Genomic DNA, 17,802 nt, shown 5'->3' on the forward strand with positions numbered 1-17,802 from the left:
GGGCCCTGATACCAATGATAGGGGGGCTACGGAACGATCCCTTCAAGATCTGGATTTATTTTAAGAAGTTGTCCATGTAATCGAGGAAAAATATTTACTAAATATTCTCTTATAGTCAAAAAATTACGAAACTAAGTGGGATCGCTCCATAACTCTCTCATCTACATTTTTTGTATTTACGCCATTCACAGATTTGAAATAAAACTAGAAAAAAATCATGATATAGTGTGGATGATGGTGGTGGTAACGGGTGGAGTGGATGATAGGGTTATGGATAATAATGGAGATGAGGGTGGATGGTTGATATAGTTTAAGGGATTAAGATGAAGAGGAAGAAGTGGTCGAGATCCCAAAGAAGAGGGAGGACTCAACAAATAAGGGAGATTAGAAGTTAAGCGGGACCTTGCCAACGGTAGAGGTGGCTGGTTAGTGAAGAGGGAGGAGGGAGATTAGGGTAGAGAGACTAAAGAGAGAATAGAGAAGGCAAGAAACCAATATTTATTCAGCATTCTAATTTTGGTTGGCATCCACACATTTATAGATGCTAGCCAACAAGCCAAAATAATTATTATTAACCCTAATTCTAGTGGACTCCCGCTGATCTCTATCGATGCGAACCTGATGCAGGCGTTCGAACGCGACGTTCAAATGCACCCGACCGCATTCGAACGTACATTTTGTGTTCTCTATTTTTGTGAACCTGATGTAGGCATTCGTAAAGGCATTCGAATGCGCCCCTTTCTACGTTCGAATGCGACCTACAAAAAATTTATTTTAATAAAAATAAATAACTAATATAATAAAAAAAGACTCTAACAAGGTGTATCACTCGCGCATGATAAGCTAGGCTGGTTGCGCCCTAGCTCGGGCCCGCATGTCGGGCTGGATTGGGTGCGACCCAACCCAGTCCCGTGTTTCAGGTCGGGTTGGGTGCGACCCAACTCGAGGCCAGTGTGCTAGGCTGGGCTTGTTGCAGCCAAGCTCGGGCTCTAGAGTGTTGTTGGATTGCATGCACCGCAGCCCACATTTGGGATGAGTGGTCCATATTTGGGGTGGGTGGAGTTGTAGGTAGCCCAACCCAATTTAGAGGTGGGCTGGGTTGTAACGCCCCCGCCCGGCACGGACACGTGCACGCCCACGCGCCCACATGGCACGCGCGGCGCACGCGACAGGTCAGGCGGGGCCCGTCACGCACAGATACACTCCTGTGCACATACAATCATGACATCATCAAATAACACCTGCTAACATATCCATGATCACATAATCCATCACCAAATAAATCATACTCTTAACCAAATAAACCTGTTAACATATGAATATCAAAATACACAATAATACACACTAGACCGCTACATAATCTGGCAGGACCCACACAGGCCACAACAAACCATCAAGATACAACTAAACAACTGATACAAGAGTACACTATGATTCGACCTGTATTATACAAATCATCGTCTAATACAAAAGAGTACAAATATGAAATACTGGTACAACTCAATTTCTATATAAACTATCATCTATGCCATCTCGCATCTATAGCTCACCTCATCATCACTCTAAAATATCTTCTCAAGTCGCTATCACGTACCACATATCTGAGGGGTTAGAAAAGAAATAAAGAGAGTCATGAGCAAAAGGCTTAGTGAATAGACCTTACCCCGAATCAGTGATGCCAAACAGAGAGTAAATCATGTACTGGATAATATGAATCAGATAACAGTATGATGTCATGTATGAACATATATATATATATATATATATATATGTATCCTCAATGACATATATATGAATGAAATCAGTTCTCATGAATGACCATATTATATCCTCAACCGAAATTATATAACATCACCGAATATAACACCATATCATGTATAACAATTATGATCCAATGATACTAGTCACAACAATGATGATGCATGATGCATGCCAACTACTAGATAATCATATATGTCAGAGCCAGATATAATTCACATATCTCTCACTATCACAATCATCCGTCTCAACTCTGAATATCATCCACCATGCTGGACTAGGGTACCCGGCCCCAAACTCGATACACATCATGTCACAAGCTCAGAGCATACTCTGTCATACGCTAAGAGTATCTCTGTAGATAAATCATACCCTGCCATACGCTAAGGGTATCTCTGAAGAAAGTAATCATACCCTGCCATACGCTAAGGGTATATCAATGATAGTTGTACCCTGTCATACGCTAAGAGTACAACTATCAGCCATCACCATACTCTGCCATACGCTAAGAGTATGTCTAGTACCAGTCCGGACCAGATACCGTTCCAGCCATCACATCACATCACATACACATGTACTTTTATGATTTCCTATACATGATAAATCATATGCATATATCCAGTACGACAACAGATCATACAACTCAAGAATTTAGGTGGTAAAGAAGCCGAGAGAAAAATGATGTAATGCAAACTCCAACCATGTATCTAACACATGCATACTCATGCTAATCTATCACATACATACTCATGATAGAGATCATCCCGACATAAAACCATAATAGCATAATCATCTCCAATCATCTCTATATATCACCAATGTACTCATATCCCAGATCAGTCTAATCAAATGCATGATAAAATATATGCTCGACTGAAATCATCTCTATATAAAGTCATATAATCATGCTGGAGGCCAAAACATGCATGTACATAATATATAATGAATCCTAATTTGAGAAAGGGATCTAGGGGATAAGACTACTCACCGTCTGATCAGAAGATACAAACCACGCATCTCTCACGTCCGTCAGGTAACCGAGTGACACTCATCGCTAGCAAGGTCCACGGGGTCTCAAATAAGGGGGTTCGGGATCTGAAAATGTTTAAGTAACATAAAGTTAGTTGTTTATCCCATTATAATCCGTTCGAGTAAAATATGATGATTTATTAGATTTTAGAATTTCTACTTGTTTTTATGATTGGCTAGATTTTAATTATAAATAAAATATAGATAAAAATCTAATTATAATTAAATTATATCTTGATTAATTAGGGACTATGTAGTCATTATCTTATTTGCTACAAAATAATAATGTATAATAAATTAATAGAGTTACTTAAAAATGTATATCATAAGAATATTAGAATATAAATCTAATAATTATAATTTACAAATTTATCTATTAATCTAATATACATATAAGTAAGTAAATAAATAAATATAAGTATTACCTATATTTATGCCTAATTAATCATTAATTATAAAAATTATCATTAATAAAAATACATTGAAGGATATATATAATATTATTAAAATAGTTAATGTCTAAATAATCTATTTGCATTAATTAAGAAGCAAAATACTTAAATAAATAACATAAATAAACTAATTAATTAATAAATTAATTACAACTGCCATCAGTGCTGGGCTCGGCCCAGCACTGTCTGCTACAGTGCTGGGCCGAGCCCAACACTGTGCAGAAAGAGAAAAGAGGAGCTGAGGAAGAAGGAGAAAAAGAAAGAAAGAAAGAAAGAAGGAAAGAAAGAAGAAGAAGAAGAGGAAGAAGAAGAAGAAGAGAAAGAAGAACAGAAGAGAAAGAGAAGAAAGGAGGTGAGGGAGGTGTGGACCCGGGCCGGCGGGGAGGGCACCGGCAGCTGGTGGCCAGCCAGCTGCCGGCCTCTCGCCGGCGGCTCGGCTGCGACGGGCCCGAGCCCAAGGTAAGAAAAAGAGAAAGAGAGAGAGAGATAGAGAGAGAGAGAGAGAGAGAGAGAGAGGGAGAGAGAGAGAGAGGAGCTCACCGGCGCTCGAGGAGGTGGCGACGGCGACGACCGGCCTCGGCGAGAGAGAGAGAGAGAGATAGAGAGAGAGCATCTAGAGATAGAGAGAGAGAGAGAGATTTAAAGAGAGAGAGGGAAGGCGGTGGGAGGTTGGCGGTGGCTGCGGCGGCGCTGGGGCCCGCCGCTGCCAGATGGCCGCAGCCGGTTGGCTGCGGCGATGCAAGGGGGGGGTGCGTGGCACCTCCCCCACGCAGCTCCAGTGGCCGGCCACGTCGTGCCCATGCAAATTTTTTTTTTTTTTTTTTTTGTGGTTGGGTTGTTACATGGGTTGTAGGCCAACCCATGTGTTTGTCTAGTTTATGATAGGCTTTGGGCCAATTTTTGGTGGGTTTATTTTAGCTTTGTGCTGGCTAAATAGAGTATTTCTCTTTAAATTATTAAGTCTTTATTAATTATTTTTAATTCTGGCAACCGTGAGCATTAATTAATCAATATCTTTAGCTGATAGTAGTGTTCGCTACATTAATTATTTTAATAAATTAATCTTAATGAGCTAGATTATGGCCTGAGAGTGTCGTTACAAGTAACACATTCAGAAACTAGCTCCAATTAGATATTAACTTTGGTTGATTATAATTGGGCTAATTCAAATTTAGCAAAATAGTCCGTAGTTCGAGTGTATGTGTATTAATTGCTCCTATCGGAGAATTAATAGAGATAAATGTAGGAAAATGATATTAAGCAGGTTGCATTTTCTTTTGACGAAGATTATGATAGGTTCTTGTACCAAAAGACCAGCTACGGAATAATTCCTTAATTGTAGAAATCAGTCCGCACAATTGTAAGAAAATATTCTTTAGATATTCTCCTGTAGTCTGAAAATATGAAACCAATTGGGTGAGATCCATAACTTCCTGATCTACAACTTTTGTATTTACGCCCTTAGCATATTCAAACTATACTAGGGATGAAAACACAAAATAACTTGGGTGATAGTGATGGTAACGGGTGGAGTGGATATTAGGGTTATGGATGGGTATGGAGATGTGATTAAAGGAAGTAGACGAAGGGAACGAAGGGAACGAAGGGAACGAAGGGAACGAAGTGGTCGAGATCCCAAAGAAGAGGGGTGGCTCGACAATCGAGGAGATTAGAAGTTAGGAGAAACCCTACCAACGGTAGAGGTGGAAAGATAGTAAAGATGGAGGATGGAGAGTCTAGAGAGGAGATAGGAGATAAGAAATCAATAATCCAATAGTATAATGAATATTTATAGAGGCTAGCCAACAAGTCCTAAAATAATATGAAATCCTAATTCTAGAGGATTCTCATTGATCGCGTTTGAACGCACTCAAAAAGCTCTATCTCTATATGTGCGAACGCGATGCAGGTGTTCAAACGCGAGCGTTCGAATTTGCTCGACCGTGTTCGAACGCACAATATGCATTCTCTGTATTTGCGAACCTGATGCAAGCATTCACAAGGGCGTTCGAACGCGACCCCTCCTGCGTTCGAACACGACCTACATGAATTTTATTTTAATAAAAATAAACAACTAATGCAATAAGAAAAGATCCTAACTAAGTATATTAGATTATTAATTAAATATTGTCTATGCTATCTCCCGTAATTTTGATAATAGTGATTTGGGTGATAGTTTGAGGAGAATAATTTTATTACGCTTAATAACGCGTCAGACATTGGTACAGCTGTGTCGGCTCTACCTGATTAATAAAGGTAGTGAACGTCTATAAGATTATTTAATTAATTAGTGATAAGAATATTGTGCTCATACTTTTATTTACTTTTCCTATCGAGGTAGACTCCGTACCCCATAAGGATGATATTATGGCATAGTTGCAGCTAGTATTAGGAACTAGTTTAGGCAAGTGAAACTTCTATAATCTAAAGTAATGTAAAGAATGAAATATCGTACTTTATGAAATCGTCACATCCATATCATGCATGTGCATATGTTTTCTTATCGTTATTATTACACGTTATGTATAGTAATTGTATTTTGTGGTTCGGTAAGATTTCACATATTATGATGTCTTTGCATACTTATAGGGCATGATCATATGTTTAACATGCAAAACATCATAATGATGGGTGCTACATTATGCTTGATGTGTTAGACAGTATTATGCCGCTTGCACATGTGCACGACGATTAAAGGGGGTGACTACTACGTCTCGACAGTACCCGACACTTCTCCAGCCAAGGTTAGGGGCGAGGGATATTTTTATACCTATCTATATTAAGACCTACGCCTGAGATCTTAGTCTGTTGATACTAGACAATTAGGCAACCGTTTTGCCAAGCGATGGGCGATTTACTATCGATCAACAAGAGTTATACCATTTTAAGGTATTTATGATAAAGAGAGAGAAGAGTAGGATGACGTAGACCTAGCGGTACCTAATGACGCAGTATGAGGGCGTCCGTGAGCGATAGCTCATGATTTCCGCACGGTGGTGCGATGATGTGGAGTTGAGGGCTCGGATGATAGTATTCATATGCGATATTGACCTTTATGATAGGCTTACGACTGATGTCCTTAGTCTACGGTGACGAACATTGGTCTTGCTATTCGTCGGGTGATGGGGGCTGGTGATTCTACCACTAGAGTCTACCCTCCCTTCGTGGCGAACCTAGCGAAGACTGACTTGAGTCTTCTCTTTTTAATTCTTATTCTTAGTTTATTCATGTAAATTTAAGCTAAATGGTTTATAGCTTCTGCGTGGGCTTTATCATATTTTTAGTTATGAATATGTATTTTGGACTTGTTGTGGCCTTAGTGTTATGGGCTTCTTGTCTATATTATTTATGGAAATGTGGCATTTTTGCTTGTATATTGTGTTAAGATATTGACCAGCAGGTCACATGGTAATCACATGGGTTCTATCCACGTGAAGGGCACGTGTTTAGTAACGGATGTTACACTCAGGCTCGACTCATTTACACCTCTAATAAACGAGTCACTATTTCATACATAACTTTCAATCTACTCATCCGATTGATGAGATTCTGGTACCGTTGGATCCTTAACTCCCAGAAGAACAACATATCCCAATCTCAAATCGATCCAATAGTTGGATCGAACCCAATTACCTTTGCAAGTTCCATAGTGAATTTTATCTAGATTATCAAATTGGATAGAAAATCATCCTCACCAAAAGCGTCTGTAACAAAAAATAAGGTAAAGAATAATGTATACTTGCTGGGTTTTATGCTTACAATCTTTTGGTGAAAATATTTTTCGGATCAGTAGATGACCCAGAGTGTGGAGGAACTAGTGAAAATCTGATTATATATTTTTATTTGTTTTAGTATTGTAAAATATATAGCCTGTACTCGGGCATTTGTCCTAATAAGATTTTTGGATATATATTTTGGGGCTTATTGCAACCTATGGTAATTTAGACCCCATTAAGCTTGTTTTATTTGTGAAAATGCTGAGTTTATCCTATATATTATGTACAAACATTGACTAATAGATTACATGGAAATTAAATGGGTTCTTCCCACGTGAGAGGCACATGTATTTAGATGTGTGTGTTTCAACATGGTATCAGAGTCCATGTTTCACTAAATCCTACAAGATTTATAAAATACTATCCATACGAGTGACATGTAGGAAAACTTAAAGACTGCATATAGTTGGATGTATTTGACATTAATGACATCTAGGATTACTTAAAAATTCTTAAAAATAGATTAACTATGAATTTTGGGACTTGTTGCTATCGGTGGTAATTTAGACTCCATATATCTTTTTTTTAATGAAAATACTAGATTTTATTATATATATTATTTATAAATATTGACTAGCATATCACGTGGAAACCACGTGGATTCTACCTATGTGAGGGACATGCATAATTGGAGATGGGTGTTTCAACATTGTATGCCAACATAATCATAATATATGAAAATTATAATAATATAATATTTATAAATTATAATACATTATATAATATTTGTATATTATAATAATGACTATAATAATGACAAAAGGGTATTCTCATCCATCAAATTTACATATCATTCATTTCTCTCCAAAATTAATATTTTGTTTCACTTTTTTACATCACATCACAAATAATAAATATACTTTTAGCTTAGTATAGACCCAAATACTAAATTATCTTAGTCTAATTCAAGGTACCTAAATTAAGACTAAGAAATAAGACCAACTAATCTAGTTTAAAGTTTAGCCTCAAACCAATCAAGCCCTAACATTATAAAGAAAGTTTTTTTTGGCTATTTCTATTTAAGAGATGGAAAAGTATAAATTTGTTACCAAACTCTTTGTTTCAAAAAGCTAAAGTAAGTATTACTTAATCTAAAATATTAAATTCCATGACCAACAACTAAATAAATTTTCTAAGACAAAACATGAATAATCTAATATCTAGTTAAGAAAGCTAGAGTAGGTATTACTTAATCTAAAATACGAAATTTCATTACTAACAACTAAATAAAATTTTCTCCTTTTAGAAATAATTCCACGTAGTCCTCTAATATATTGCTAATTTATAGAGCCTTTCTTGGCTATATAAATAAAGGGTCGAAATAAGTGCGAGATCCTCAACAAAATGGATTAAGGTGGGTTTCGAATTTGGATCAATTTTATCTTTCTTTCTTTTTTTTTTCTCATCAAGTTCCTGTTTAATCTGCCACTCTTATCGCAATATTTCTCCTTTTGGGTTAATACTCAAAATGGTGAATCGATCATTTGCTATAATATTTTTTTGAGAAGACTGAATGGAAGAAAAGTAATGAAACCTACGATGGCTACTGAATAACCTCTTTTGACTTTGTTAATAATAAACCCTTTGAACTTTTTCTATGTTTGCAAAATCTTTTTTAGTTCTATCCAAGCTCAGTTTTGTCTAAACCTTCATGGAAGAAAAAATAGTTCACCAGTCGCTACATCCAAGGATCCCACAAAATCATTAAACTTGGCAGTTGCTCGCTCTTTGATCAGTGATTCACCGACTACTAGATCAATGAAGAGTCTCTCATAAATCCACTTTTTGATCAGTGATTCACTAGCCATTACATTCAGGGATCCCACCTTATTCTCAAACCTGGTGGCTTGGTTGATTGGCACTCCTATAGGTTTATCTTGCATACAAATTTTGTGAGGCCTTTTCACTACATAATAATAAATTGGAATTAGATCTTGGAAATGATTAACTCCAATAGATTCTTATCATAAGCTTTTTTTCCCTCCAATTCATATTGATCAAAAGCATCCAGTAGTGCATGCCAGTAGAAATAGTTAAGCTACTAAGTTAAGTGTTAGAAACTTGTTAGAAGCGATCTGCCGCTTCCGCCACTAACGGCTTCACACTCTCCCTATCTGTGCCACACTTCTGAAAGGCCCGTAGGGGGTCCTGCACTTACTTGTGTGAGCCCTATGCCTTCCTCCCTTTGCCCTATTATTGATTCTTTGCCCTATCCTATATTTTTAAATCTTGAAAATGTCTTCAAAATTTCTCATAGATTGGGATTCTCATCCTGTCCGAGGTTATTTATTATAAAACGCAAATGAGCTTCTAGCAAATCGTAGATTTGTTCGGGATTCGGTACTTCTTTGTTTTCTAAAAAAGGCTCCAGATGAGCTAAATTTCCTTCTATGAATTCGAAGGGTGATTCTCGAACGTCCTCAAAAGGGGATTGCCGAAGAATATCATCCATCCTTTTGTCCCTTATCATTAGATCAAAGAGTAGATCTTGTGCTTCTTCTTTTCTTTCCCAAACTTGAATATCGAAGCCTTCAGATCGAAGTTTTCAAACTTTCCTCCTCTAGTAAGGAAGCTACATCCAAATTCTTACTAAAGGATTGGAGGTATTCCCCCGGTCTCAGTTGGGGAATTATCCTATGTCCTTCTATTGCCTCGAGTCTCTAGATTTAGGCATATATTAGGAATTCTTCCTCCTGAAGGAACCTTCGGAAAAGGGGAACGACAGTCTCCGCAACTACGACTTTCCTCTTCCTTGTCATTGGAAAAGGAGAATATTTTTTTCTATTCCTCACGAGAAATGGTGGGTAGCTACCCGACGGGCGAGATGTGCGTTTGTACTAAGTGATTTAGTACAAACTATAGAATGGATTGTTATTTTGAGTTTTTCTTTCTGGAGATAGAGGTGATAAGTACTATAAGAGAATATGTTTGCTTATGATCCTCTAACCACTCGGAGTCAGAGTCAACATCAAAGGTGGTGACGCACTCAATGCCATCAGAGGCCACCCTAACTATTAATAACCTCTTAAATTCCCCATTTGTTTGTTATTTTTTTTCATCTATAAATTGTCACGTGACCATATGTGACTAAATTTGTGACCTTTATACTTTTATTTTTAAAGAGAAGAAAGAAAGAGTTATTAATTATACCCAAATATCATTTTAAGTAGAGGGCTATTTTTATCGTTTATTATCTTTTCCATTAATGCTTTAGGGTTAGAGATTTCAGCAATTTAGGCGGTCTAAACTAGAGTTTTTAACCAAACTAGCTCTCTTTTATATTTTATTTACTCAAATAGATTACACCTCAAACTTAATACTAAAATGAGTCTATGATATTATAGTTTTCAATAAAACGCTGATAAGTTTAACATTTTACCTTTAGATGAAAAATACCAAAATGTTTATTTTATAAAACACTCAACTATTTAGCGTTTTACGTTTAGAAAATACTAAAGAGTTGAGTGCTTTATCAGAAAAAAATTAAAAAAATATAAAATTTGTAGGAGCTATAAATATTTTTTTGTGATTCTGAGTGCAGTTGACTTTGGAGAATGACTACATAATTTTAACTTATAGAACTCTTCTATATCCTCAGAAAGTTATATATTATAACAAATGAATTATTGAGCATAAAGTTATTATGTTACAAATTTTTTCTTTATATTTTTATTTATATCTTTCTTGTTTGGTATTTTTAGCAATAATATACTTAATTTTTTAGTGTTTTATGTTTATTATGTTTTTCTAGTAAGTCGTTGAATTATTCAGCGTTATTTAAATAAAAAACACCGATACGCTTGAAAAAATGTTAATATGAGTAGCATTTTATTTTAAGCCGGGTAATGTGCTTTTAACGGTTTTGCATTTTACTTGGGGCTAAAATAGACTCCTTTTCGGTAAATAAATTTAAAAATATATCGTAGTTGGGTCAAAATCTCATCTAAAGTGTACCAAGAAGAGTTGGGTCTAAGTAGAATTATATCATTTAACCAAATATCCCGCATCTTCTTCCATTCTCTCCCTATTTATTTTCTCACTAAACCCGAACCCTACGTCCCTTTTATGATTCCTGCTTTTCCTTCCTCTCCCATCCGAGCAAGGTGGTCTCCTTCTCCAGCTTTATAATTGCCGCGCTCGTCGTCGCTAGCCGCCACCATGAGCCGAGTTGCCATTGCCTTAGCCTTAGCCGTCGACCTCCCCTTCCATGGTAACATACTCTCTACCCCCTTGCACTTCCTCTTTTTTTATTGCGTTACGATTAGGTGGGCTGCCACTACGGCCAACTCATCGACTACCTATCACCATCCACCACCTCGCCTTACCGTCTCTCTCCTCCCTACCTCTTTCTTTGTCTCGGCCACATTGCGGCGGAGCCACCGCTCGTTCACATTAGTCGTTCTCGACTCAACCTTTGTATCTTCCTTTTCTCTAGCATTCCTTTCTCTTGATATCGTTGCGGGTGAGCTAGGTTTGGGGCTACTCCAGATGAACTCAATAACATAGTTTTGGGCTGCCCAAGGCAGCCTATCAATCTCAACTTTCTGTATACTTTAGTAGATAATACTTAACTACTATAAACTTGATGTTATTGTCATTGTTATTACTTTCTTATGATGGATGTACCTTTTCCATTGGTTATTAATTGTATTACTTATTACTGTCATTATTCCTTAGTGTCTCCCTCTCTAAGTACCGTAGATATAGGTTTTTTCTTACATGTGTATACTTATGTAGGGTTATATAACTCATATATGTATGTATATGGATGCCTGTAGTCCATAATTGTATATGTGCTTAAGCATCAGCATAGCATGTGTCTGTAGGGGTGAAAGTGAATCGTATATGGATTAGATAGTGCTTAATCCACATCTGGATTTGGATATGGATTTTGAATAGATATCAAAATTTACAATCATATCTTAACTAACCGGATATGGATCAAATATTTTTTAAATAGAAGATCAGATCTTAAACGGATGTAGATAAAATTTTAAATGAAGTATAACTTTTCTTTTGGAGACAATTAACATAAAATATTAAGAGTTTAAGAAAATAAATTTTTTGTATGTCAAATACATATAAATTTATTAAAACCAATCTCTATAAATAATATGGAACAAATTATTCGTAACAATATCAATACTCATTATTTAAATAAGAAAACTACAAACTATAGATCATTTAAAAAATATGTGGATAAATGGATATCCGATATTCGTATCCGTATCCGAAAAATTATCCAACCCATATCCATATCCAAGTTTTTTACTCATATATGAATTTGTATCTGAGTTGGATAAAAATTGTTTACCGAATCTGATCCGAATTGGGTCGGGTCGAAGTTAATCCAACCCGTTTTCACCTCTGTGCGTATGCCTTAATCGACTCTATTAGATAGGCAAATAAGTATATGCCGCCAGGTGCGTGTATTATATATCTTGAATTTAGGTACATATTTACACTTACTACTTTATTGTATTTCTTAGATATAGGCCTTGCCACAAGGTAGAGTAACATATGTGTACATATTTACCATGTTTGTATTTAAGGTAAACTATGGAAGCCTAGATATAAATATGTGCAAATCTTAGAACCATATATTCTACTCATGGTTTGAAGTTTTGCGTTTTTGTTCCCTAGAAAAAAAGAAGAAACATTTCGGAGTTTTGATTGGTTTTGGAGTTCTATTTTTTTTGAGTTTAGTCCTTTTTTTAAATAGTAAAGAATTAAAAAACTCTAGGAAATTCTAGAAAATGGCAGAAAATTTAAGAAAAATAGCATACAATTTTAAAAACTTACGAAAATTAAGACAAGTCACAAAAAAAGACTACTACTCACATATTATGAAAAAAAATCAATAGCACTATCACTAGATGGAATTTAATTGTAGATCATACAAATGTTGGTAGTTGTTACTATCCTTGTCATGGCAATGAAAATAATACTAATGATGAGGATTGGGCACATAGAATATTGATCTCATAAGTCCTTCGATATTTTAGGAAGAAGTGGTTGACTAACGTTCTTGATATGCATCCCAAACATTGGATTGAATATCACTATAATCTCCATAACTATAACTATGTCATGGCCCTTCTGAGTAGATATGACTCGAACCAACATTGAGAGCAAAAGAACCTTGATGTTGTCCCATGTGCACCATATGGTATATCACCTCCTTGACTCCCTCCCTCCCCTCAACTAAGATAAGTAGATCTAGGTTGATCATCCCATATCCACTCGACCTCTCTTGAGATGCAATGGGATTATTTTTAAAGGGATGGCTTCTGGATGTCATTATGGCACCATTGTCATTATCATCTAATCTCGTACTCATATCCCTTGCTCTACGATGGTTTGGCCTTGCCCTTGTTGCTCCTGCCTATTGTAGTCGCCCAACCATAGATTATCTCTATTATTGAGAACTCTATCATCTATCTCTTTTATTAGGTCTACGTGGATCTTCATCATCAAGTACATAATTTGGATCAATGAATTTATCATTTTGTTTTCTCCTTAAATTTTTTTCTTCTAAACCACGTATGATAACGACAAAATACTAACTTCTCTAATTTTTTCGTTGTGAGTCTGTTTCCAGGTTTTATATGGATTTGTGAGAAAGTTTTCCAATTTCATTCATATTGACTTGATGAAACAGTTTGACTTTAAATCCCCTGCGTTATTTGCGTCAAAGTAGGAGCTTCATCTTGACCATAGCTATATAGAATATGAATAGCAATTTAGCATGATTTATAATTTAGAGTATTAGACGTAAAGATGCATGTTATCTATGAATATTGTTTGTTACTTGGAGTAGTGCTATTAATTGTTGCAGGTATTTGTTGGTATTAAAGTTTCCAAGTTTTAGTCCATATTTCTCCTATTGAGATCAAAATATTTTAAGATTATAAAATATTAAACTTAAGATTTAAAGATTTAAATATCTACTCACTTCTTTGTTGTATGATTTTGCTTTTTGAAATCAGACTCAAGTCTTGTAATCACACCTCTTACTCCCTTTATGACCTCACAATCATTTGAGACATTTTTTGAATATTGAAATTTTGGATTCAAAGAATAGCCTGCAAGTATTAGTAAGTTAGCTAAAGAAATACTGAAGAAGCCTACAATCTTGGTATAATTGCTTATCCCATTTTTTGTCAATCATCTCGCACCATTTCTTGTGGCCTTTAGTAGTGCCAATTTTTTTATCTAATTGATGCTCTTATCCTATACGTAACTTCATGAGAAAGTCTATATTTGATTTGTCGTCACTTTTAAAATTGCTATGCAAAATTCGACAATAGTCTAAAATTTATTCCAGACATCATCTCAATCACGTTTTGGCCAATAATTCGGTTCTTGCGTTTCATCATATCAATTCTATTGAGACATTCTTGTGATGTCAACATTCTTCTTTAATTATCCTTTTGCATCTTGATGCTCTATAGTGCAAGAAAATGTGTGAAAAACAACTAAAACCTAGTCTAATAATCTCTTTATTTTCGTTTGATATTTAGTGCTTTTATTGCTATTATTATGATTAGGGCCTCGCTTGAGTTTTTAGTCAGTGGATCCCAAACAAGCAAGCATACTTTACATTGATAATTAGTAGACGTTGATTATTATCACGACTCGACCACTACTATTTATTGATGGTTATCGTACACCATGTGGAATGTTGAGGACAGTCAGAGCATAGTTGCAAGCAAGGGCTCTTGTGAATATTTCGCACGGATGTGCGATGATGAGTCGAGGACTCGTGCAAGTATTTTGCACCAATGTGCGATGATAACTCATTGTGATGCTGATAGGCTTTATGATTGAGGTTCCTAGTATACAGTGGTAGACTATCGGTCAACTGGACCCTAAGCATAGGTAGGTGATAGTACCACTTAGTTTCATGCCTTCTTTGGGGATGAGTCCAGATTGTGTTAGTGCTGAGAGTGTCTTGAGTGATTATTATGATGGTTTTAATGAACATTACCCTTCATAACATTCGTAGTGTATAGGAATTTATGCACATGACATGCTATGACATTTATATTTTTTGGATTATCTATGCACCGTTATATCTATATTTGGGTTAAGTCCATTTATTTTTCATGAATAATTGTGCTCTCATTTTATGTCAGGATCTAATCCCTCTTCCTAGCTCGCCTCTCTCTCCCTCTCTCTCTAATTAGAGAAACGATGGTTGGGCAGCATGGCATAGATCTCGCGATCGACCTCATCACTACCCACTTCGGGGATCTTGTAGCTGTAATTAATCTCCTCTTCTTACTCTCCTTCTCCCTCCTGTTCCCCTTTTTCTCATCTTTTATACTTCTCTCCCTCTCACACACACTTCTTTGCCTATACATTGTAGAAGGTCTGCAGCTGCCTCCTCAAGCACGGCCCCATTTCGCTCCAAGAAATATCCCGCTTCACACAACTCTCGAGTTCCAGAGTCAAGAATTGCCTCCTCGTCCTCATCCAGCACAACTGCATCCAGGCCTTCTCCTCTCCAAGTATCCTCACTATTTTTGTTTTGTTTTGTTTTGTTTTGGTTCCTTTGTTGGTTCCTGTTATTGATTTTGGTATTGGGTGTGCTTGTGGTTGTCTTTGTGTTTAGAAGGAAGTAGTGAGAAGTTGGTGACGCTATATGCTGCGTTGTTCGATGGGATCCTCCACCGGATGCGTTTTCCAAAGTTTTTGGGGATAGTGAATGATGATCTTGGTGAGCAGGTGAGAATTTTGTAGACTGTATAGTTAGATGTCGTTAATTCAGTAGTATTGTGGGTTTGATGAAATTGCATAGGCTATTATTTTTTTGGACTTTGACAATTTATGAGATACGACTGCACTATCAAAGTTCAACTTTGATCAGCTGTTGAAGAAACTTGTTATTTTAGACGTTTAAAGTGTGATAGGAAGATGATATGGGGAATAAGATATACTCTGGAGCAACATTGCTTCCGTGATGCAACAACATCCATGGGTAGGTTTTGCACTTCTGATCAAACTCCTTTATTGGGCTTTGCTGATTCTGAAATTAGAAAATACAATGGACAGTAAATGGAAGTTTTAACTTTTAAGAGAGAGGGAGAGAGGGTCCAATCTAAATCACACATATTTACAACTAAATCACAACTATATAATTATAATCAGTAATATGCCTTATTAAGTCCAATCTAAACAGAAGAATGAGAGAATGAGAAGTGAAAAAGGATAAAATAAATTATATGTATCAAAAGATAACTAGAGAGAATTGATATTTTGAACTAACATCCTCAAAAGGAAAAGTGACATCTTTTAACATAAGGTGCGTCAGACTTTAACCTAGAGTATTCAAATTAAATATATTAAAAATTGCATGCTAATGATAAGCTCACTCCTACTTGATCATCATACAGTCATAATCTTCCATTACAGTGTTTGCATGTATTTTGCATCTCCACCTTATCGTCCTTCTGATTGATTATACTCCACCTTGTCAATGTTCAGGAGCCTTGGTTTCTTTGTTCGGGTGGTTGACTACAAATTATTGATTCTTTATATTATCCTTATTCTTCAATTGGAGTATCAGATATAATCATACAAATTACCTAAACAGAAAAAAGAAAATTTGAAAATGAGCAATAGTAGGTCATAATCTGCTGTGGCAGCCGCCATTTGCTAGTCTTCTATTTTCCATTGCCACACCAATGACGTAGTGGTGAGAAGTCAAGACAACATACGTCTGCCTTCAAGAACAATGGGAATTTGAACAATGGAAATCAACAATTCATATTTTTGTGAATCTATTCATAGCTCTTAGCTAATTTGCTAATTGTTGGAGTCCTTTAGATGCCTATTACAAACCTTTAAACAATAGTAAAAGTAAGATTGTCTGAACATGCAAGGACTCTCATATATTGACCATTGTCTTTTGATTAACATGGTTAACTCTTAATCAAAATTCAAAACTTAAGGAAATATTTTCCAAATAAAATGCTTTGCAATATAAGCTTACCTGATTGGCTATATTAGTACTTGAAGCTGAAGTAGTAAATCTTTGTTGCCTCTCCCAAGGTTTTGAACTTTTGATACGTCGCCTATCGATTCACACAAGTGGTAAAGGGGACTCCCTTGGTAACCCATATATTGTTGATATTGAATTTGTGTAGTAAGTGCCAATTGAGCTTAGGTTGGAAAATGTTATCTTCACAATACATCTTTCCTAAGCTTGTAAGTTCGTATTGATTGAACACTTCAAAGTTAGGGATAAGCTATTGGTGTACTTCTTAGTTGTGTGACCAAAATCAGAGTTGATTTCAGTTTATTTCTATGACATGATGCTCTGATTTCACATGAACTTTTGAGTGGGATATATTTTATTTATGTCTTGCAGTGTGAAACTCTTCTCGAGGGTTTACTTCAAAATGGAAGGCTAACTTTTGAGCAACTTTTGGAACGAACAATCTCAAAGCTACCTGAAGGTGAATTGTTTTCTTTTTGCAATTACTTTGCAATATTTTTAGCTTAAATTATATTACCCCTCGATTACTTTATTTTTTTAAATTGTCATCATAAGTAATGACAATCATGTCTTTCTTAGCTAGTGAATCTACAAGGAAAGAGTTACGTGTGAACTTCAACAAGCTTGTGCATTCACATTATGTGGAACGCTGTCCAAAGCCTGAGCCTTTCCTTGTACCAACTTCAGAAGATCAATCTACAAGAAAACGTGGTGCTAAGATAAGTTAAAACATTTAATGCTATCTATATGTCAGTTCACGGAATAAGTAACTTGCATGTTTTAT

At 36.0% G+C, this 17,802-nt stretch overlaps 1 protein-coding gene and 1 long non-coding RNA gene across 4 annotated transcripts in view; one reads left to right on the forward strand and one right to left on the reverse strand.

Annotated features, from left to right (window-relative positions):
• Positions 1-1,269: 1,269 nt before the first annotated feature.
• On the reverse strand, positions 1,270-3,847 carry LOC140779557 (uncharacterized). The gene is made up of 3 exons (XR_012107367.1): positions 3,780-3,847; positions 2,747-2,853; positions 1,270-1,601 (listed from the first exon to the last, which is right to left on the reverse strand). It is a non-coding gene; the product is annotated as an uncharacterized lncRNA (long non-coding RNA).
• Positions 3,848-11,029: 7,182 nt separating this feature from the next.
• Positions 11,030-17,802, forward strand: part of LOC140778441 (uncharacterized) — a 55,417-nt gene continuing 48,644 nt past the window's right edge. The window contains exons 1-6 of one of the 3 annotated variants that reach the window (XM_073123155.1): positions 11,030-11,225; positions 15,154-15,280; positions 15,387-15,528; positions 15,633-15,745; positions 17,391-17,478; positions 17,598-17,735. In XM_073123155.1, coding sequence (XP_072979256.1) covers positions 15,212-15,280; positions 15,387-15,528; positions 15,633-15,745; positions 17,391-17,478; positions 17,598-17,735 — 550 coding nt within the window. In that variant the 5' untranslated portion in view covers positions 11,030-11,225; positions 15,154-15,211. The remainder of the gene's footprint in view (positions 11,226-15,153; positions 15,281-15,386; positions 15,529-15,632; positions 15,746-17,390; positions 17,479-17,597; positions 17,736-17,802) is intronic. The other 2 variants (XM_073123156.1, XM_073123154.1) reach the window with 2 other exon arrangements.

The sequence above is a fragment of the Typha angustifolia genome, chromosome 15, assembly GCF_048772165.1.
Source record: "Typha angustifolia cultivar Huaian chromosome 15, ASM4877216v1, whole genome shotgun sequence".
NCBI lineage: Eukaryota > Viridiplantae > Streptophyta > Magnoliopsida > Poales > Typhaceae > Typha > Typha angustifolia.